The sequence below is a fragment of the Tachyglossus aculeatus genome, chromosome 18, assembly GCF_015852505.1.
Source record: "Tachyglossus aculeatus isolate mTacAcu1 chromosome 18, mTacAcu1.pri, whole genome shotgun sequence".
NCBI lineage: Eukaryota > Metazoa > Chordata > Mammalia > Monotremata > Tachyglossidae > Tachyglossus > Tachyglossus aculeatus.
In genome coordinates, this window is record NC_052083.1 from 6,732,369 (window position 1) to 6,754,326 (window position 21,958).

Genomic DNA, 21,958 nt, shown 5'->3' on the forward strand with positions numbered 1-21,958 from the left:
ACTCTCCCAAGCACTTAGTACAGTGCTCTGCACACAGTAAGTGCTCAGTGAATGCCACTGATGATGATTTTGTCCTCACAAAATCTCAGAGAAGCTGGGAGTCGGGGGATGGAGTTGAGTGCATGGATTTGTGCATGAAGAGAGAGGGGAGGTTGGGTAGGGAGTCCAAGTGAGACATGATGGCCTGGGATAAATGGAAGGGTCAAGAGATTTGGGGTCTTCCTTGTGGGGTCAGGAGGACTGGCCGGTTTTGTGGGGAGGTGTTAACAGAAGAGAAGCAGGTGAGGAGGTTGGGGTCAAAGAGTGAGATTTCAGAGTCGGTGAGATTCAAAATAGTACAACTGCTAATGAAAGAAGAGTCTTTTCCTCTTGCTAATCCTCTGTCGTGCTGATGAGCAACCGGTCAGCATTTTTTAAACATTTATATCTGTAGAAACCTTCTTTAATTAGTCTCTTAGGTGTCTTTTGAATTTGTTGAGTGTTTTTATTTCTCCAAAATGCTTTTACATCAATTAAATCATTTTTATCCGCCTGACAACCCTGGGAGGTAAGGGAAGGCAGGTCAGTCAGGTGAGGTCAGTGAGGTCCAGAGCGGTCAAGTGACTTGCCCAAGGTCATACAGGAGGACAGGGGCAGAACTGAGATTAGAACCTTTGGCCTCCAGGTTCCCACCACATCACGTTCTTTACACTAGGCCAAGCCACCCAGTGTTCTCTTTCCCAGGCATACGTCCACTTTTACTATTTCCTTGAGACAACTTTTCCCCTTTTGAATCATTTTTATTGCTCTTGTTTCACCAAAATCCTCTTAAAAGTGCGGTGATCTGGGCAGTTGATCACAATGTAGAAAATTGCAGACTGCTAGCCTGAAGCACTGACCTCACCCACTCTGTTTCTGACCAAGGCGGGGGCGAGTTCCAACCATCAGTAGAAGGGACCGGTTCTCCCCTGTTCAAACATTCAGCTGGCCCTGGTCTGAACTCAGGGTGGAACTGGAAGTTTGAGGTCGGAGTCCCAAATGAGTTGAGAGAAAGGGGAACTCTCTTCCTTTACTGATTCATACCACAGTTCTAGGATATTTTTTTTAATGGCATTTGTTATGTGCTGCGCTGTACCGTACTGAACTAAGCTCTGGGGAAGTTGGACACAGCCCCTGTCCCACATGGGACTCACAATCTTCATCCCCATTTTACAGATGAGGTAACCGAGGCCCAGAGAAGTCAAGTCACTTGCCCAAGGTCACACAGCAGACAAGTGGTGAGGCCGGGGTTAGAATCAAGGTCCTCTAACTCCCAGGCTTGGACTTTCTCCACTAGGCTTGGAAGGGCTGAGGAGAAGAAAGCTCCTTTTCTATCCCATCTGTGTCTCTCTGTCTCTTACTCCTGGCACAAGTCTCTGGGGCACTAAAGTGAAACATCAATCCAGGTAGGGCATGGCACAGGCCTGTTGTGTCCGTCCTGGCCCTTTCTGTCAGGGCGGTCCTTGGGTTGGCCCGTTCTCTCTTGTTTTCCCTGTCTGACAAACAGGATTTAAAAACCGGGTGGGAAGTGGCTACCGGGCTCAAAGTCCACCTGCTGTCACCTTTGTTTTCCAAATGCCTGCACAGCAGCTGTGGCTGCCAGGTGAGCCCAGCCCGAGGCAGATGAAATAAAGCAAACAACAGTGGGAGAAAGCCTTCAGATTAGAACTACACCAAGCCTCCCTCTTTGCCCGGTGGGAGCCGCAGCTCCTGGCTAGGGAGAGCCCAGTTGGCAGGGGAGATTCAGAATGAACGAACAGTGCTTTGCACATAGTAAGCGCTTAACAAATACCAACATTATTATTATTAATGGACGGATGCGGCCAGTCAAGGGCCCGCTTGACCCCATTTTGGCCTTACCCGATGCCCTCAGGAGTCAGAATAAAAGCCGGGGATTCAACTTGAGGCTGCTCATTTGAGCCGGACCTTTGTTTCGCTGCTGCTCCATCGTGACTGAGCTCCCTGTGGGAGAAGGGGGTCTTCTGGCTGGGATTTCTGCCCGGGGCTTTCCCACTGCCAATCCTCTCCCCGGGCCTGACCGACTTCATGGCCCGCCTTGGGCTCTTCCTCTTCTCTCATTTTGAACTTCCACGGGCTTCCACTTCCACTTCGCCCCTCTCCGGTTGCACCAACCCCTAGAAATGTTGACTCGGCCCCCCACGAAAGAACCTGGAAATGATTTTTCAAACTTGGACCAACCTAGACAAACAGGAAAGAAAGGAAAGGGGAAAAAAATGACCAATGAATGCCTGGTCTGAGACATTTTAAATATTCATTTTCATATGATTCTTGTTCATTCATTCAATCGTATTTATTGAGCACTTACTGTGTGCAGAGCACTGTACTAAGTGCTTGGGAAGTACAAGTTGATTGTTAAACATGTCCTATAGGCTAGGCAGTGTACTAGGCTCTGGGGTAAAAACAGTAATAATAATGGCATTTGTTAAGTGCTTACTATGTGCAAAGCACTGTTCTAAGTGCTGGAGGTTGTTCCACGTGGGGCTCAAAGCCTTAATCCCCATTTTACAGATGAGGGAACTGGGTAGATACAAGACAATCAGGTTGGACACCATCCCTGTCCCACATGGGGCTCACAGTCTAATTCAAAGGAGGGAGGTTTTTAGTCCCCATCATACAGATGAGGTAACTGAGGCACAGAGAAGTTAAAGTGACATGCCCAAGGTCACACACATCAGACAGAAGGCAGAGCTGTGATGAGAACCCAGGCCTTCTGTCTTCCGGGCCTGTGCTCTTTTAATTCTCGATTATATGCCAGCCAATTTATGATAGTTTTAACAAGACACTTTGACAGGGATTTTGGAGTACAGTCTACCAAGAGAAAATGTCACTGTTTTTGCCTCCGAGCCAATAATAATTTCCATCACCCCCATCACCTATTCTTTTTCTCCCTAGGCTTCCCACAGATATGAAGATAGCCAGGCAATGTCTCTATTTATGGGTCCTTCTCAAATTTAGTGTTACCCTGTTTGAAAGGCTACGACCTGCTTGAAGTTGTCCAGGTGTCTCTTGCTTCATCCTAGACCGTGAGGATGAGAGACGGGGAGATCTAATGGGAAGAGCAATGGGACGAGCACGAAACTGTGAGTAGGGTGACCCAGGATCATTCATTCATTCAGTCGTATTTATTGAGCGCTTACTGTGTGCAGAGCACTGTACTAAGCGCTTGGGAAGTACAGTTCGACAACCTATAGAGACAGTCCCCACCCAACAACAGGCTCACTGTCTACAAGGGGGAGAAAGACAGCAAAACAAAGATTCCAGCTCTGCCCCTGGCCTGCTGTTTGACCTTGGTCAAGTCTCGTAACCTCTCTGTGCCTCAGTTTCCTCATCTATACAATGGGGATAAGATAGTCCTCCCAGCTGTGCGCCCCCTGTGAGATAGGGACAGTGTCCTATCTGATTGTCTTGTATCAATCTCAGGGCTTAGTACAGATTTTAGCCCATTACAGGCACTGAATAAATAACATAGTCACTCATTCAATCGTATTTATTGAGCACTTACTGTGTGCAGAGCACTGTACTAAGCGCTAGTCATTAGTTCAATCGTATTTATCAAGCACTTATTGTACTAAGCCCTTGGGAGAGCACAATATAACAATAAACAGACACTTTCCCTGCCTACGATGAGCTTACAGTCATTATTATTACTATTATTCCAGTTGGATTAGTAGTCATCCGGATCCCCTCTAGACTGCGAGCTTGTTGCGGGCAGGAAATGTGTCTGCCTATTCCGTTATATTGTACTCTCCTGAGCATTTAGTACAGTGCTCTGTACACAGTGAGCACTCAATAAATACCATTGATTGATTGATTGCCATGGGCCTCTGAGAACAAGTGGGTCATGATTCGGAAGAAGACTGTTGCTTGTTGGCTAGGATGGAGTCGGGGAGAGGTTTTTTTTAAAAAAATGTATTTGTTAAGCACTTACTATATGTCAGGCACTGTACTAACCGCTGGGGTAGGTACAAGCTACTCAGGTTGGACACAGTCCATGTCCACTTGGGCCCACAGTCCTAATCCCCATTTTACAGATGAGGCAACTAAGGCACAGAGAAGCTAAGCGATTTGCCCAAGGTCACCCAGCAGACGAGTGGCGGAGCTGGGATTAGAACCCAGATCCTTCTGACTCCCACATCCATGCTTTATCCACAGGCTGTGCTTCTTCTCTCCCCTCTGAAGTGCAAGAATGTAGATTGGGTTTCACAATTTTATCAGGAGAGACTAGCAGAGTCAATGAGAAGCTTATCCTTTAACCCAGGTACAAAATGACAAATATGTACTGACAGTAAGTTAAAACAGTAAGAAAACATAGATTCAAAGGATAATTAAATAAATGATTGATTGATTGATGGACTAATCAATTTTTTTGTGGAAATCCAAAGGCTTCATTCGTTATTCAGGAGGGGCAACTGGTATTTCTCTTATATATTCCTCTTCCCATCCCATATGGTGATAAAACTCTTACTGTGTGTGGGTGTTTTGAAAGAGCTGACAGAACTGAAAGGCAAGGCCTTGACAACATCTTTGTTGAGAAAGAACACAGGCTTGGGAGTCAGAGGACCTGAGTTTTAATCTTGCCTCCACCACTTGTCTACTGCGTGACCTTAGGCAAGTCACTTCACTTCTCTGGACCTCAGTTACCTCATCTGTAAAACGGGGTTTAAGACTGTGAGCCCCACGTCGGAGAGAGACCTAGTCTAACCCGCTTATCTTGCATCAGTTCCCGCACGGCCCATAGTAAACACTTCATAAATTCCATTAAAAAAGGAGAATTTTAAAATATCCGTTTTGACATGGCTGAAATTTGAATTAGAAATAGAAAAAATAATCCAGTGGACAACAAGTATGGTTCTTACTTACAAATTAAAGTTAGCACCAGGGGAAATATCAGGAGAGTGGCAAAGAGTCCTCCTAGCAAGCATCTGAAAGAGAAATATTCCTTCCATTAGAATATGGTGACCAGCTAGATACTTCTGAAACAAGACAGTCCCCACCGAACTCATGGTCTGCTCCTTGGCCAAGTAGCGCTTAGAACAGTGCTTGGCACATGATAAGTGCTTAACAAATACTATCATTATTACTAATCGGAATTTAGAACCCCAGAAGAAAAGCAGCAGTAGAAAATTAACACTGAACTATTAAGAGGTTACTATAAAAATCTAACTGAGGGTTTCAATTGTGATGCCATATATGAGCATTTCTCTTACGTGGTAGTCGTTTTCCTGGAAACCCCAGTGTTATTAAAAAATCAGGTTGTGTTAAGGAAGCAACATGGCCTAGTGGATACAGCATTGGGTTTGGGAGTCAGAAAGATCTGGGTTCTCATCTCAACTCTTCCCCTAGTCTGCTGGTGACCTTGGATAAATCACGACTTCTCTGTGCCACAGTTACCTCATCCATAAAATGGGAATTAGGCCTGTGACAAGGACTGCGTCCAACCTTATTAGCTTGTTTCTAGTGCTTAGTACAGGGCCTGGCACATAGCGCCTGACAAACACCATAAAAACATTTAAAAAATTATTTCAATGTAAAATAAAGACTTGGCAGAAGATGGTTGGCTAACAACTAATCAAGTGTGGGGCTTCTATTACACTGGGTGAAATTCAAGAAGTGTGGAAGACCGTTTGCATAGTTATTCAATAAAATATTATTTTAAAAAAATCAAATGAGAATTACCTTGCACAGAGAGAAACGATTAAGCATGTGGTAAGCAGGATGACTTGGTAAAAGACATTTCTCAGCGAATTTGAGTCTAATAAGGAAAGAAAAACATAATACATTTGGACTCATTAAAAGTCATAGATCCCTGAAACCTCTGAGCCCTTCTTAATCTACTCTCCGAAAACCCTTTGCAAATGTACCTTGCCTCAAATCATTTGCCAGGGACGGTCTGGATCACTGCCTCAGTTCCTCTTGCTTTTCCAAAACAAAAATACGCATAGCTACCAAAAATGTACTCTCACCTAATGTGGCCAAACTCGCAGAGGTTTCTCTCTGTTCAATCATCTATCGAATCAACCAATCAACCAATCAATCAATAGTATTTATTGAGCAGTTGCTGTTTGCACAGTATTGCACTAAATGTTTGGAGAGTACAATATAAGCAAAATTTATATTTCATATATATATTATGTTAATTTATATTAAACTGTAAGGTTGTTGTGGGAAGGGAACTTGTCAACCTACTCTGTCGCATTGTTATCTTCTAAGCAATTAGTACAGTGTCCTGCATACAATAAGTGCTCAATAAATTGATTAATAAATGATAATTAATTGATAAATGATTGATTGATATTTTGTATTCGAGTTTACCTCTCATCTGTACCTCACTAATTGGCCATTGTTATTAGAGTAGAAAGAAATGATTATCCTTGCTAAGGTTACTCTGGATTAATTATTTTTTCACCCTTTCAAGGGTTTATTGTAGTGAGCACATTATACATATATATGTATATACACATATATATATATATATATTGATTGATTATATCAATATAATCAATATAATATAATATAATATGATATGATGTGATATGATATAATATAATCATATACATGATATAATATTATATAATATATAATATATAATGTATAATATATAATATATATTGATTATATCAATATATTGATTGATTATATATATCAATCAGTGGTATTTATTGAGCACTTCTTGTGTGCAGAACACTGTACGTAGCACTTATATAGTCAATGTCAATGCATTCAAACACCCTAGTAAATGAAAGCAAGGCATGTGTATCATTTCTGTTTCAGTCCACCCAGTCCAATTAATCAATCAATGGTATTTATTGAGAGCTTTTTATGTACAGAGCACTATATTAAGTGCTTGGGAGAGTACAATACAACAGAATTGGCAGGCATGATCCCTGCCCATAATGAGCTCATAGTGTAGAGGGGGAGACAGACAATAATATGAATAAATAAGTAATTTATAATATATCATTTAAAGACATAAGTACATAGGTGCTGTGGGGTTGGAGCTAATATCAAAAATCCAAAGGTCATAAATCCAAGAGCATCATCCAGGAAGGGACCCAAGTAGGAAAATGGATGGAAACAACATTCTATTTTCTTTTTCTCGCACAAATTGTGCCAAGGCCTGCTGGGTGTTACCCAGGCTCATGGGAAGAATTATTAGGAGAGAATTTCTAGATTTAGGAGAGAATTTTTAGACTGTGAGCCCACTGTTGGGTAGGGACTGTTTCTACATACTTCCCAAGCGCTTAGTACAGTGCTCTGCACACAGTAAACGCTCAATAAATACGATTGATTGATTGATTCTAGAGAGCAGAATTGCCCTTAAAAACAGTTATCAAGGCTTGTCGTTTCAGAGAAATATGTGAACTCACTTGAGGGACCCAGAGTTCGTCCCCGGAAATCCCATGGGACAACCGGTGGAGATGGAAGAAACGAAGCCGAGCTCTTTCCTCTTGGAAGCCCACGTACGTCGTTGTTGGATGCGGAAGATTCGGTCAGGGCTTCAGCTGCCTCGTCTGGAACCCAGGGCCTGGGTTTGGCAGAAAAGTCAGTGTCACCTGATGGAGAAAAAGATGGGGGTTTGGGTGGCTTTCTTTAGGGCGCAGAAGAGAAATGTGCCAACTATGAATAATGGAAAGTTTCCAACGATTCATCTTTGAGGCCTCCGTCAGACTACCTGACGAAGGAGAATAAGCCAAACAACTTGATATTCAGTGGAATCGGTCGATCCATAGCATTGATTGAGCGCCTGCTGGGCCCAGAGTCCTTTATTATGTGCCTGGGAGAGTATGGTAGAGTTAGTGGGTGCGGTCCCTGCCCTCAAGTAGTTTATAATCTAGAGCTGGGCCTTGAAATCTAGGCTGAACAAGGAGGGAAGAAAATAAAAGAAGCCCATTAGAATTAAGTAGAGCTTGGAATAAACCAAAGGAACAAAGCTACGCATCTGATCAGGCTCTAAATACTCCCAGTTTTTCCTCCAACAGATTACAGAATTTTGCCTCTTCCTCTCCCTGGTTCAAGATATTGTCACTTCTCTTTTTCGGGCATTTGTTGAGGGCTTAATGTACCAGTCACTGTCCTGAGCACCGGGGTAGATGCAAGACAATCAGGTTGGACACAGTCCACATGGATCTCACAGTCTAAGTCAGAGGGAGGGAACATTTAATCCTCATTTGGCGGATGAGATAACCGAGGGCCAGAGAAGTGAAGTGACTTGCCTAAGGTCACTCGGCAGACAAGTGGCAGAGAAAGGATTGTAACCAAGTCCTCTGACTCCTGGGCCCATGCCTCTTTCACTAGGCCATGCTACTTTTCTAGTGGAGTTGCAATGGAGATCATGAGAACCACAGCCTAATTAATCTCTTTATTATTATATTATTATTTATTTATTTTATTTGTACATATTTATTCTATTTATTTTATTTTGTTAATATGTTTTGTTTTCTTCTCTGTCTTCCCCTTCTAGACTGTGAGCCCACTGTTGGGTAGGGACCATCTCTAGATGTTGCCAACTTGTACTTCCCAAGCGCTTAGTACAGTGCTCTGCACACAGTAAGCGCTCAATAAATACGATTGAATGAATGAATGAATCTCTAGCTATCTCAATTCATTCATTCCTTCATTCAATCGTATTTATTGAGTGCTTATTGTGTGCAGAGCACTGTACTAAGCGCTTGGGAAGTACAAATCATGTGGCCCCCTCAACCGTCAGGTGTTCCCTTCTGTATTTTTTTTTTTATATTTGTTAAACTCTTACTCTGTGCCAGGCACTGTTCTAAGCACGGGGTCAGATGCAAACTGAACAGGTTGGACACAGTCCGTGTCCCACACAGGGCTCACCGTCTTAATCCCCATTCTACAGACGAGGTCCAGAGAAGTGAAGTGACTTATCCAAGGTCACAAGCAGCCAAGTGGCAGAGGCAGGATTAGAACCCAGGCTTTTCCGATTCCCAGGCCCCTGCTCTAGCCGCTGGGCTATGCGGCTTCTCAATCAGGGGAGAAAGTGGCTGGCCAAGTTGAATCCTGAACTGACTTCTCAAGCGGGGCCTTGTCAGCTTCCGACACGATGTTTGGAACTGGTGTTTCCAAAAGGCAAAGATCGACGCTTACCCCTTTCGCGGGAAAGGCACGGATCCGGACTGTTGTCCCTTTTGACCCAGACCACCTCTCCTAAGGGGGAATCCGCATCAATAAAGACACCCCCATGGAGCCAAGCGTCGTCATCGCCGAGATCGAATAGTGAAGCGAGAGAGCGGCGGAGTTTTTTCCTCCTTCTAAATATTCTAGAAAGAGAAATGAAAGCAATGCAATGACTGTTGGGGGGAAAGGTATCTAGGCACAGATCTTCAGTGAATATACTATTGCAGGTGACTGAAATAAAGATGACATAAATCATCATCATCATCATCAATCGTATTTATTGAGCGCTTACTATGTGCAGAGCACTGTACTAAGCGCTTGGGAAGTACAAATTGGCAACATATAGAGACAGTCCCTACCCAACAGTGGGCTCTTAAGCGCTTGGGAAGTACAAATAAATCGTATTCATTCATCCAACAGGGTGGATTAAGTGCCCAACGTGTGCAGAGTGCTTACAGTGTGAACAGCGTTGAACTGAGAGCTTACTCTGTGAAGAGCACTGCAGAGAGTGCAATGCTCTGGGTGCCTACTGTGTGCTGAGCGTTAGGGAGAGTACAGTGAAAGTGGAAGATGTGGTCTTTTCCCTCAAGGAGCTTACAATCCAATGGGGGCCTTGGGTAGGCATAAATTACTTCCACAAGGTGGGAGGAAGAGAAATAATAAGGCTATAACTGGTAACTGCACAGGGTGGAGGATAAAAAAGATGAATAAAGAAGTATCATACATAATTCTAATTGCAGCATTTGTTAAGCACTTACTATGTCAGGCTCTGTAGTAATAATAATAATGATGGTTTTTGTTAAGTGTTTACTATGTGCCAAGCACTGTTCTAAGCACTGAGGTAGATACAAGGTCAGCAGGTTGTCCCACGTGGGGCTCACAGTCTTAATTCCCATTTTACAGATGAGGGAACTGAGGCCCAGGGAAGTGAAGTGACTTGCCCAAAGTCACACAGCTGACAAGTGGCGGAACTGGGATCCGAACCCATGACCTCTGACTCCCAAGCCCGGGCTCTTTTCCACTAAGCCACGCTACTAAGCAATGGGGCAGAACAAGCAAATCAAGTTGGACACAGTCCCTGACCCACCTGGGGCTCACAGTCTCAATCCCCATTTTACAGATGAGGTAACTGAGGCACAGAGAAGTGAAGTGACTTGCCCAAGGTCACACAGCAGACAAGTGGCAGATCTGGAATTAAAACCCAGGTCCTCTAACTCCCTGGCTCGTGATCTTTCCACTAAACTACCCTGCTTGCTTCTCAATCACTCTCACGCAGAGTGAGATTCGCCACTGGTTCATGTATATTCGTATATATGTTTGTACGTATTTATTACTCTATTTATATATTTTACTTGTACATATTTATTCTATTTATTTTATTTTGCTAATATGTTTTGTCTTGTTGTCTGTCTCCCCCTTCTAGACTGTGAGCCCGCTGTTGGGTAGGGACCGGCTCTAGATGTTGCCAACTTGGACTTCCCAAGCGCTTAGTCCAGTGCTCTGCACATGGTAAGCGCTCAATAAATACGATTGAATGAATGAACGAATGAATCACTCTCACGCAGAGTGAGATTCGCCACTGGTTCATATATTAATATGGGGCTGAGGGTCAAAGAGCAGAAATTGGGTGGGGTTGACGTGGCTCGGAGAGGTGGGGGCTAACTGGGGGTGGGAGTTAAAGGATACATGGAAAAGACCATAGACAGTTCTGAGTTTTCCAGTGGCATCCTGGACTGATGCTGTGATCTCATTCATTCATTTCCGAGCACTTATTGTGAGCAATGCGCCGTACTAAGCGGTTGGGAGAGTACAATTGGAAAAGAGCCTGGGCTTTGGAGTCAGAGGTCATGGGTTCAAATCCCGGCTCCGCCACTTGTCAGCTGTGTGACTCTGGGCAAGTCACTTCACTTCTCTGGGCCTCAGTTACCTCAACTGTAAAATGGGGATTAAGACTGTGAGCCCCCCCCATGGGACAACCTGATCACCTTGTAACCTCCCCAGCACTTAGTACAGTGCTTTGCACATAGTAAGCGCTTAATAAATGCCATTATTATTATTATTCATTCAATAATCATATTTATTGAGCACTTACTGTCTGCAGAGCACTGTACTAAGCGCTTGATATGGAACATGAACTCCTTTGGAAACAGTCGTCATCTTGGCTAAAAGTTGCTGTCATGTCCATTCTGAGCCCAAAGGACAGGCAGTCACACAGCTGACACTTAATTTCTCTGTGCCTCAGTTCCCTCATCTGGAAAATGGGGATTAAGACTGTGAGCCCCACGTGGGACAGCCTGATTACCTTGTATACCCCCAGCGGTTAAAACAGTGCCTGGCACATAGTAAGCGCTTAACAAATGCCATCATCATTATTATTATTACTAATACTAATTCCCGGCTCCACCACACGTCTGCTGTGTGACCTTGGGCAAGTCACTTAACTTCTCTGAGCCTCAGTTACCTCATCTGTAAAATGAGGATTAAGACTGTGAGCCCCCCGTGGGACAATCTGATCACCTCGTAACCTCCCCAGCGCTTAGAACAGGGCTTTGCACATAGTAAGCGCTTAATAAATGCCGTCATTATTATTATTATTATTACAATATAATAAAAATATAATAAAAAACAGACACATTCTCTGCCCACAATGAGCTTACAGTCTAGAGACTTTGTCCACTCCTCTCCAAAAGTCCCCCTACACACACACACACACACACACACAAATACACACACTCTCTCTCTCTCCCACCAGCTGAGCTGGAGTCGGGTGGAGATTCCCACTGGGAAGACCCTACTCGGAACCTCCGGGAAAGGGAGACTCCCTGCGCTCACCTCACTGAATTTTCTTTGTAGATGACACTGGTGTGAGAGGGGCTGAGGGTTACGTTGCCGTCCTCGTCCGAGAGGAAGCTGTCTTCGGTCAGGACGTAGTAGCCGTTGGTGAGGAGCCGGGGGCTGCGACGGCAGGCCAGGCGTGAGTCCTTCAGGAGATTGCTGGGGCAGCATTCGAAGGAGAGGTCGCCGTCCAGGAAGGCACGGGACCAGCTGAAGAGAGAGAAGGGTCACCTCTTCCGGCTCCTATTTTTGGCCCATGGACCGAAATCACACTGTCTCAGCCCATCAGTCTATCAATAATATTTAATAATAATAATGGCATTTATTAAGCACTTACTATGTGCAGAGCACTGTTCTAAGCACTGAGGGGGGGTTACAAGGTGATCAAGTTGTCCCACGTGGGGCTCACAGTCTTAATCCCCATTTTACAGATGAGGTCACTGAAGCTCAGAGCAGTTAAGTGACTTGCCCAAGGTCACACAGCAGACACGCGGTGGAGTCAGGATTCAAACCCATCATCATCATCATCAATCGTATTTATTGAGCACTTACTATGTGCACAGCACTGTACTAAGCACTTGGGAAGTACAAATTGGCAACATATACTGTCTCAGCCCATCAGTCTATCAATAGTATTTAATAATAATAATGGCATTTATTAAGCGCTTACTATGTGCAGAGCACTGTTCTAAGCGCTGGCGGAGGGCGTTACAAAGTGATCAAGTTGTCCCACGTGGGGCTCACAGTCTTAATCCCCATTTTACAGATGAGGGAACTGAGGCACAGAGAAATTGCGTCAGCTGTGTGACTTTGGGCAAGTCATTTAACTTCTCTGGGCCTCGGTTACCTCATCTGGAAAATGGGGATTAAGACTGGGAGCCCCCTGTGGGACAACCTGATCACCTTGTAACCTCTCCAGTGCTTAGAACAGTGCTTTGCACATAGTAAGTGCTTAATAAATGCCATTATTATTATTATTATTATTATCCACTATGCCACACTGCTTCTCACTAAGCCACGCTCTTGACTGATTGATGAGTCTCAGACTCACACTCACAGCCAGCGTTTTTAGACTGTGAGCCCGCTTTTTAGACTGTGAGCCCACTGTTGGGTAGGGACTGTCTCTATATGTTGCCAATTTGTACTTCCCAAGCGTTTAGTACAGTGCTCTGCACATAGTAAGCGCTCAATAAATACGATTGATGGTGATGATGATGATGATGAGTATCGGCTGTCTTCACACGCTACTCCGGTGCTAGCCAAAATTGGCAGGGGGGTAGGGAGGGCAATACTTCAGGCCCCCCAACTGCTTTTAGACAACCTCCATCTGGCCATCAAACATCTCCATCCCCTCTGCGAATCCCCAGACCTAGCTGGAACTGGCAGAGACCCGCACAGAAATATTCAGATGAAAACGGCGGATGATTGCGCTCGAGGAAAAAATCAATCAATCAATCAACCGATCGTGTTTATTGAGCGCTTACTGTGTGCAGACTGTGACTTTTAGACTGTGAGCCCGCTGTTGGGTAGGGACTGTCTCTATATGTTGCCAATTTGTACTTCCCAAGCGCTTAGTCCAGTGCTCTGCACATAGTCAGCGCTCAATAAATACGATTGATGATGATGATGATGCAGAGCACTGTACTAAGCGCTTGGGAAGTCCAAGTTGGCAACATCTAGAGACAGTCCCTACCCAACAGTGGGCTCACAGTCTAAAAGGGGGGAGATGGAGAACAAAACCAAACATATTAACAAAATAAAATAAATAGATATGTACAAGTAAAATAAATAGAGTAATAAATATGTACAAACATATATACATATATACAGGTGCTGTGGGGAAGGGAAAGGGGCAAGATGGGGGGATGGAGAGGGGGACAAGGGGGAGAGGAAGGAGGGGGCTCAGTCTGGGAAGGCCTCCTGGAGGAGGTGAGCTCTCAGTAGGGCCCTGAAGGGAGGAAGAGAGCTAATATATATAATATATAACTAATATATTCAAATGAAAACCAACCCACGCAATGAAATGAGCCCTGAAGGAATTTCTTGAGGGAAAATCCCGGCTACGTGGAATACCTTGGAAAACCACAGTCAGGTGACGACCGCCTGCTGGATTCCCTCTCAAACGCCGGAGTCCCTGCGGAAAGAAGGAAAGAAGGAGTCAGGGCACTTGACGCAACAGGCCGAATAGGACTCCAGTGGCCCAGTGGATAGAGCGGGGGCCTGAGAGTCAGAATGTCATGGGTTCTAATCCCGGCTCCGCCACTTTTCTGCTGTGTGACCTTGGGTTCACTTCTCTCGGCCTCGGTTACCTCGTCTGTAAAATGGGGATCGAGATTGTGAGCCCTACGTGGGACAGATTGGGTCCATCCCGATTGGCTTGCGTCCAACCCCGGCGCTTAGTATTGTGCCTGCACATAGTAAGCGCTTGACAAATACCTTTATTAAACGCTTAGTACAGTGCTCTGCACGCAGTAAGTGCTCAATAAATATGATTGAATGAATGAACAGGCCCGTCGCAAGACCCTGTCATCGGGATGGGCAGAGTCAAGTGAATGTGAAGGGCAGACTTTGGATTCTGACATCTTTGAAGGCCCCCTGTGAAATTAAGCTGGCATCCAAGGGCCTCTGAGCATGGGGTATTCATTTGTTTGGTCCACAGGACTCCCAGCATTTAGTACAGTGCCCAGCACATAGTAAGCGCTTAACAAATACCATCATTATTATTATTATTATTTGGAGATCCAGCCAAGCAAAGGGGAGCATGAAGAGACCATGAACACGCTGCCTGAGAAGCAGCGTGGCTCAGTGAAAAGAGCCCGGGCTTTGGAGTCAGAGGTCATGGGTTCAAATCCCAGCTCCGCCACTTGTCAGCTGCGTGACTTTGGGCAAATCACTTCACTTCTCTGGGCCTCAGTTCCCTCATCTGGAAAATGGGGATGAAGACTGTGAGCCCCCCGTGGGACAACCTGATCAGCTTGTAACCTCCCCAGAGCTTAGAACAGTGCTTTGCACATGGTAAGCGCTTAAAAATGCCATTATTATTATTATTATTATTATTATTATTATTATTATTACTAATACCATGAACGTGAACAGAGAAGCAGCATGGCCTAAGAGATTGAGCCCGGGCCCTGGAGGAAGAAGGTCTTGGGTTCTAATCCCGGCTCTGCCACTTGTCTGTTGTGTGACCTTGGGCAAGTCGCTTCACTTCCTGTGCCTCAGTTACCCCATCTGTAAAATGGGGATTAAGGCTGTGAGCCCCATGTGGGACGGGGACTGTGTCCTACCCATTTGCTCTGTATCAACCCCAGTGCTTAATATGTCTGGCACATATTAAGTGCTTAACACCTTTAAAAAAACAAACGGTAATTTGGACAAGAAAAAGTTAGGAAACATATTGTGGTGAAAAGGCAAACCTCAATTCAATGTCTCGGGTTTTATTTTATTTGCTTAGTCAGTAATTTGTGGAAGTCCATTTTTTGCAAAATTGTTAGTACAGATTAAACCTACTGTGGGACTTGTGTCCGATATGATCATTTAGTATTTACCCCAGCACCTAGCATGGTGCTTAGCCTATAGTAGGTGACCGGCAAATACCATCAAAATTCAACATGAAGGGGAAACAATGGGGAGACTGGGAGCATTTCACCAAACAAATGACCACACAATTTATGTAGTGAGCGAGTATGTTACGTCCAAGAATGAGACTGTGAGCCCCTTCTAGACTGTGAGCCCACTGTTGGGTAGGGACTGTCTCTATATGTTGCCAACTTGTACTTCCCAAGCGCTTAGTACAGTGCTCTGCACACAGTAAGCGCTCAATAAATACGATTGATTGATTGATCTTGGCCTATCAGAGATCATCTTGGCCTATCAGACCTAATCTTGGCCTCATGGGGTGTCTCATCTAGCTTTGAAATTATGAGAATTTCAAATTATTTGAAATCAGAGAAGCAGCGTGGCTTAGTGGAAAGAGCCCGGGCTTGGGAGTCAGAGGTCGTGGGTTCTAATCCCGGCTCCGCCACTTGTCAGCTGTGTGACTTTGGGCAAGTCACTTCACTTCTCTGGGCCTCCATTACCTCATCTGGAAAATGGGGATTAAGACTGTGAGCCCCACGTGGGACAACCTGTTGACCTTGTAACTACCCCAGTGTTTAGAACAGTTCTTGGCACTTCGTAAGCACTTAATACCAACATTATTGTTATTATAAAACTGCAACGGAGGGCTTGTACCAATGCTAGTGCTGATAATGTAAATGGAGCAGAGTAGACACTGTCTCCAAGAAGAGAGTTGGCTCGACTTTATTATGAAGAATTTGGGGTCCCGCGGAAGGGAGAACACTCTTCGAAAGGGGAAGGGTGGAGAGGCCGGATGACTAGGTTGGAAGGCGAGTAGAGGTTGTTTGGGGGCCAAAACAAGAGGAAGGAAGAGGGCGACTTGCAACAGTCACTGCTGAGTTTCCGCCTGAACCCCGCCCTCCTTTCATTTCATCGTATTTATTGAGCGCTTACTGTGTGCAGAGCACTGGACTAAGCGCTTGGGAAGTACAAGGTGGCAACATATATACCCAACAACGGGTTCACAGTCTAGAAGGGGGAGACAGGCAACAAAACAAAACATGTGGACAGGTGTCAAGTCATCAGAATAAATAAAAGTAAAGCTAGATGCACATCATTGACAAAATAGAATGGTAAATATGAACGAGTAAAATAAATCCTTTCTGCAAGAAGGGATCCCAATCAATCAGCCGTATTTATTGAGAGCTTACTAGGTGCGGAGCACTGTATTAAGCGCTTGGGACAACAACAGAATTAGCGGCACGTTCCCTGCCCGTAAGAGCGCGATGTTCACACGCAGGCAGCTTTTCACCCTAATGGTTGTTGCTAAACAGTATCCTTTCTCATTTTTCTGCAGAGGCAATTATACGCATCCTGATTTTTTATTTGCACTGAAAGGAAAAACATTTCTTGCCAGGAAGTCAAATTCAACTCAGAAATCACTAGTATTTAAGAAACACAAACTACCGACAGATGGTTAATAGTCTGGAGAACAGCAAAATCAAAGAAAGCCCATTTGAATCTCGCATCTCTAAAAAGATTCAAACCCTCAAAAAGATAAATGCCTCGAGGAATGTGCATTGCTATTTCTTGTTAATTGCTACAGCCCTGTCTATTGGTCAATCAATCAATGGTATTTTTTAGGCCCTTACTATGCACGGAGCTCTGTGCTAAGCGCTTGGGAGAGTCCAATACAACAGAGTTGATAGACACATTCCCTGGTGGTAGCAATGCTCACATCTGTTTCCACCTATTAATAATTTGGATTAAGTTTCTATTTTTTGGTCAAGCTCTGTACTGTTTGGGAGAGTACAATAATAGTTAATAGACATGATTCCTGCCCTCAAGGAGTTTACGGGCTAAATGAGCTATTATAGATTGGGAAAGTGGATTCCCCAAACATCATATATTTATAAAAAAAAGTTAAAAAGGGGGGGGGGCATATAGTAAAAATAGGAAAATCATTAGCCTAACAACAAACATTTTCACTTTTCAGTGATTTACAGCCATAGAACTGGAGTCAGAGCTTGGTCAAGAATTCCCTTTGAGCTCTTCTTGGGCACTGATTTTTTTAAAGTAATATTTCCATAGTATCTAGTGCTTCTCCTGGGCATGTGGGTTCTTCTTTTAGTTAAGCAAAGCTTATTCTAACAGAAATATTTACTTATTTTCAGTCTTGATAATAAGCCCCATGCAAACAGAGCTGGTTCACTGATGTTGAGAGGTTTTAGACGCAATTACTAAGAAATCTTTAAGCTGTCTAACTCACAGGATGGCCTTGGATACTCCAAAACATACTTAGATGAGAGCCAGAATCTTTTGCAGAAAAACAGAAATAATGCATTTCTCATTGAGGACCACTGCTTCTGCCAGGTTTCATTAACATATTTAGGTCCAAATAAAAAAGGCAATACCAATAATGGCAAGGTTGGATTGTTTACATAAATTACAAAATACACTTTAAAAATAAGCTGCACCTGCATAGCACAGCACTGACTGAATAATGGATTAGCTGCCAGTCAAAGACGTCGACATTAAGCCAACTATTTAAGCTTTCATTTTCTGGTTTCCACTTTCTCTTGACTGTTAAATATAGCTTAAACCTCTCTAGTCCCAAATCTTCCTAAATTCAGGCTCTAGCACACCGGAACTAACGCTTAGTGTGGGACCCTAAACTTCTTGTTGGCAGACAGTGTTTTCCAATTCTACTGATCTCTCTCCAGGGCTTAGTACAGTGCTCTGCACACAGTAAACCCTCAATAAATGCTATTAACTAGGTGCAAGATAATTATGGTGTTGACTAAGTGCCTACTAGGTGCCAGGCGTGAGGATTAACACAGAGGCTTGGCAATCAATCAATCAATCGTATTTATTGAGCGCTTACCATGTGCAGAGCACTGTACTAAGTCATCAATCGTATTTATTGAGCGCTTACTATGTGCAGAGCACTGCACTAAGCGCTTGGGAAGTACAAATTGGCAACATATAGAGACAGTCCCTACCCAACAGTGGGCTCACAGTCTAAAAGGGGGAGACAGAGAACAAAACCAAACATACTAACAAAATAAAATAAATAGAATAGATATTTACAAGTAAAATAAATAAATAAATAGAGTAATATTTAGCAGATCAGATACCACCCAGGATGCGCAGAGGGCTAATAGTTTGAGATGGGCATTTTCTCTGCAGTTTACAGATGGGAAAACTGAGGCCCAGAGAGGCTATGTGACTTGGCCAAATCCACACAGCAGACCAGTGACAGTTAGGACTAAAATCCGGATCCCCTGACTATCAACCAATCGATCGGATTTTTTGAGTGCTTCCTCTGGGCAGAGCACTGCGTTTAACGCCTGGGAGAGTACGATAGTAGATAGGGTACCTACCCTCATCAATCAATCAATCAATCAATCAATCAATCATATTTATTGAGCGCTTACTGTGTGCAGAGCACTGTATGAAGCGCTTGGGAAGTACAAGTTGGCAACATATAGAGACAGTCCCTACCCAACAGCGGGCTCACAGTCTAGAAGGGGGAGACAGAGAACAAAACCAAACATATTAACAAAATAAAATAAATAGAATAGATATATACAAGTAAAATAAATAAATAGAGTAATAAATATGTACAAATTATCATCGTTATCAGTGGTATGTACTGAGCTCTTACTATCCCCAGTGCACTGTATTGAGCACTTGGAAGAATACAACAGAGTTGGTAAACCTGTTCTTCAAGTCTTTTGAGTCTATAATAAGCTCATACAACAAATAGAGAAGCAATGTGGTCTAGTGAAAGGCCATGAACTTGGATGTCAGAGGTCCTGAGTTCTAATCCCAGTTTTGCCACTTGTCTGCTGTGTGGCCTAGGACAGGTCATTTAATTGCTTTGTACCTCAGTTTCCTAACAGCTGAAAAATGAGGATTAAGTACCTATTCTCCCCCAGTGGATTATCATGCACTTAGTAGACTGCTTGGCACATAATAATCATTTAACAAATACCACAATTAAAAGGAACAAGTCCCACAGTTGAATGCTGATTTCCCAACTTGCGTCCACAATTATTCAAAGCATATTGCTAAATAAGATCCCAAACCAAAAAAAAAAAAAAAACTGAAAAAGAATAAAGAAAAATCCAAGCTATTTCACAGACACATTTGAAATCCAGACAAGTGGAGCGTCTCGGTTTTAATTTGCTGTGAAATTTCATTGTCTAAAATGCAATTATGTGATGATTTTTTTTTTTTTTTGCATCTGGCCCAAGTCCAAATCAACGTGCTTTAATCTCTTTCTCACTAATAGCCGCTCTGAAGCCTGGGTTCCCGATATTCAGCGCATTGTGCATTCTGCAGCAGCCCAGAAACACTTACAACCCAATTCATTAACATTCCAAATCTGCAACACTTAGCGTGATTGAAGTCACTGAGCTTAGCATTTTCAAGTAACACGTCTCATTTAACGGTAACGTCCAAAGACAACAGCCCCCTCCGAGAAAGAATTTGTTCATACATTGTAACTCTGGAGGGATTGTCCGGTCTCTTCTCTCCTTTGCCACTGTCAGGAGATTCCGATAAATGTCCATCTTTGCGGAAAGTTGACCGTCAGAGGAGACCTCCTGGGACTGTCAACAGGTGAAAAATCTTCCAAGCAAGCTGAACACAGTCTTAGGTCCGTCGGTAGAGTTAGACGCGCACACACGTACAGTTTGGTCGTCAACAAAAGCTTCTCTGGGATGGAAAATACTTTGTTCTTTCCGCTGCTTCCTAAAACAGGAAAGCTCCAGGGTCTTGGGAACGTCAGTCGCTCTGCAACCCCTCTGTTTCCTTTTGAAAACAGTTCGCGCAATGAGGAACCAAGAGGCAGAATGAGGTCACGTTTCCTGCTGGGTCTCTCAGAAGAGGCCTTCGTTCTGAAGAACAAACCGAAGACCAAGATTAGTTGGGCCTGGAATGCCCTCCCTCTGCCCATCCGCCAAGCTAGCTCTCTGCCTCCCTTCAAGGCCCTACTGAGAGCTCACCTCCTCCAGGAGGCCTTCCCAGACTGAGCCCCTTCCTTCCTCTCCCCCTCATCCCCCTGTCCATCCCCCCCATCTTACCTCCTTCCCTTCCCCACAGCACCTGTATATATGTTTGTACATATTTATTTATTTATTTATCTTACTTGTACATATCTATTCTATTTCTTTTACTTTGTTAATACGTTTGGTTTTGTTCTCCGTCTCCCCCTTCTAGACTGTGAGCCCACTGTTGGGTAGGGACTGTCTCTGTGTGTTGCCGACTTGTACTTCCCAACTGCTTAGTACAGTGCTCTGCACATAGTAAGCGCTCAATAAATACGATTGATTGATTGATTGATTGATTGATTGGGCGAGGAATCCGGCAGGGTGTTGAAGCCCCAGATCAGTCTCCCTCCAGTGATAGTTGGTCAGGTGACTTATTCTTTCCTGAATAAAATCATCACCTCCCCCTGCTTCAGGCGCTGTGAAAACTTGACTTCAGCTGGCTTCATCTAAAGTTGCGTTGGGTCTTCGCTCCTTCGCAATATTTAGTCTTTAAAGTTCGGGGTTCGGATCCCTTAGTCCAACCCTGCAGGGGGAACGCGCGTTTTTATGCTTATCCCTGCTCTAGGTTGCAACATGCTTCTGATGCCCAGGCCAGTGCTCTACCCATTAGACCACACTGCCCGTCATGCCAGCTATAGAAGTTCCAACAGCAGACTGTGAGCCCGTTGTTGGGTAGGGACCATCTCTATATGTTGCCAGCTTGTACATCCCAAGCGCTTAGTACAGTGCTCTGCACACAGTAAGCGCTCAATAAATACTATTGAATGAATGAATGACCAATTCTTATTTCCCTCTAACCCTATTCTGTGAAATCTAGATGCACACACAGACATACCTCCTACCTCCAGGCTATTTATTTTGTTAGTCAATCAATCAATCGTATTTATTGAGCGCTTACTGTGTGCAGAGCACTGTACTAAGCGCTTGGTAAGTACAAGTCAATGTAATGATGTGCATCTAGTTTTACTTCTATTTATTCTAGGAGAAGCAGCGGGGCTCAGTGGAAAGAGCCTGGGCTTTGGAGTCAGAGGTCATGGGTTCAAATCCCGGCTCCGCCAACTGTCAGCTGTGTGACTTTGGGCAAGTCACTTAACTTCTCTGGGCCTCAGTGACCTCATCTGTAAAATGGGGATGAAGACTGTGAGCCCCCAGTGGGACAACCTGATCACTTTGTAACCTCCCCAGCGCTTAGAACAGTGCTTTGCACATAGTAAGCGCTTAACAAATACCATCATTATTATTATTCTGATGACTTGACACCTGTCCACATGATTTGCTTTAATCAATCAATCAATCATATTTATTGAGCGCTTACTGTGTGCAGAGCACTGTAC

General features: G+C 44.1%; 1 protein-coding gene across 1 annotated transcript; it reads right to left on the bottom strand.

The window, feature by feature from the left end:
* Positions 1–1,302: 1,302 nt before the first annotated feature.
* On the bottom strand, positions 1,303–20,303 carry TMEM71 (transmembrane protein 71). Its single transcript, XM_038760494.1, is given in 9 exon segments — positions 1,303–2,134; positions 2,136–2,217; positions 4,900–4,961; positions 5,716–5,791; positions 7,407–7,592; positions 9,145–9,317; positions 12,007–12,219; positions 14,083–14,143; positions 20,072–20,303. Coding segments are annotated over 9 exon segments (1,131 nt in total). The 5' UTR covers positions 20,145–20,303; the 3' UTR covers positions 1,303–1,929.
* Positions 20,304–21,958: the final 1,655 nt, after the last annotated feature.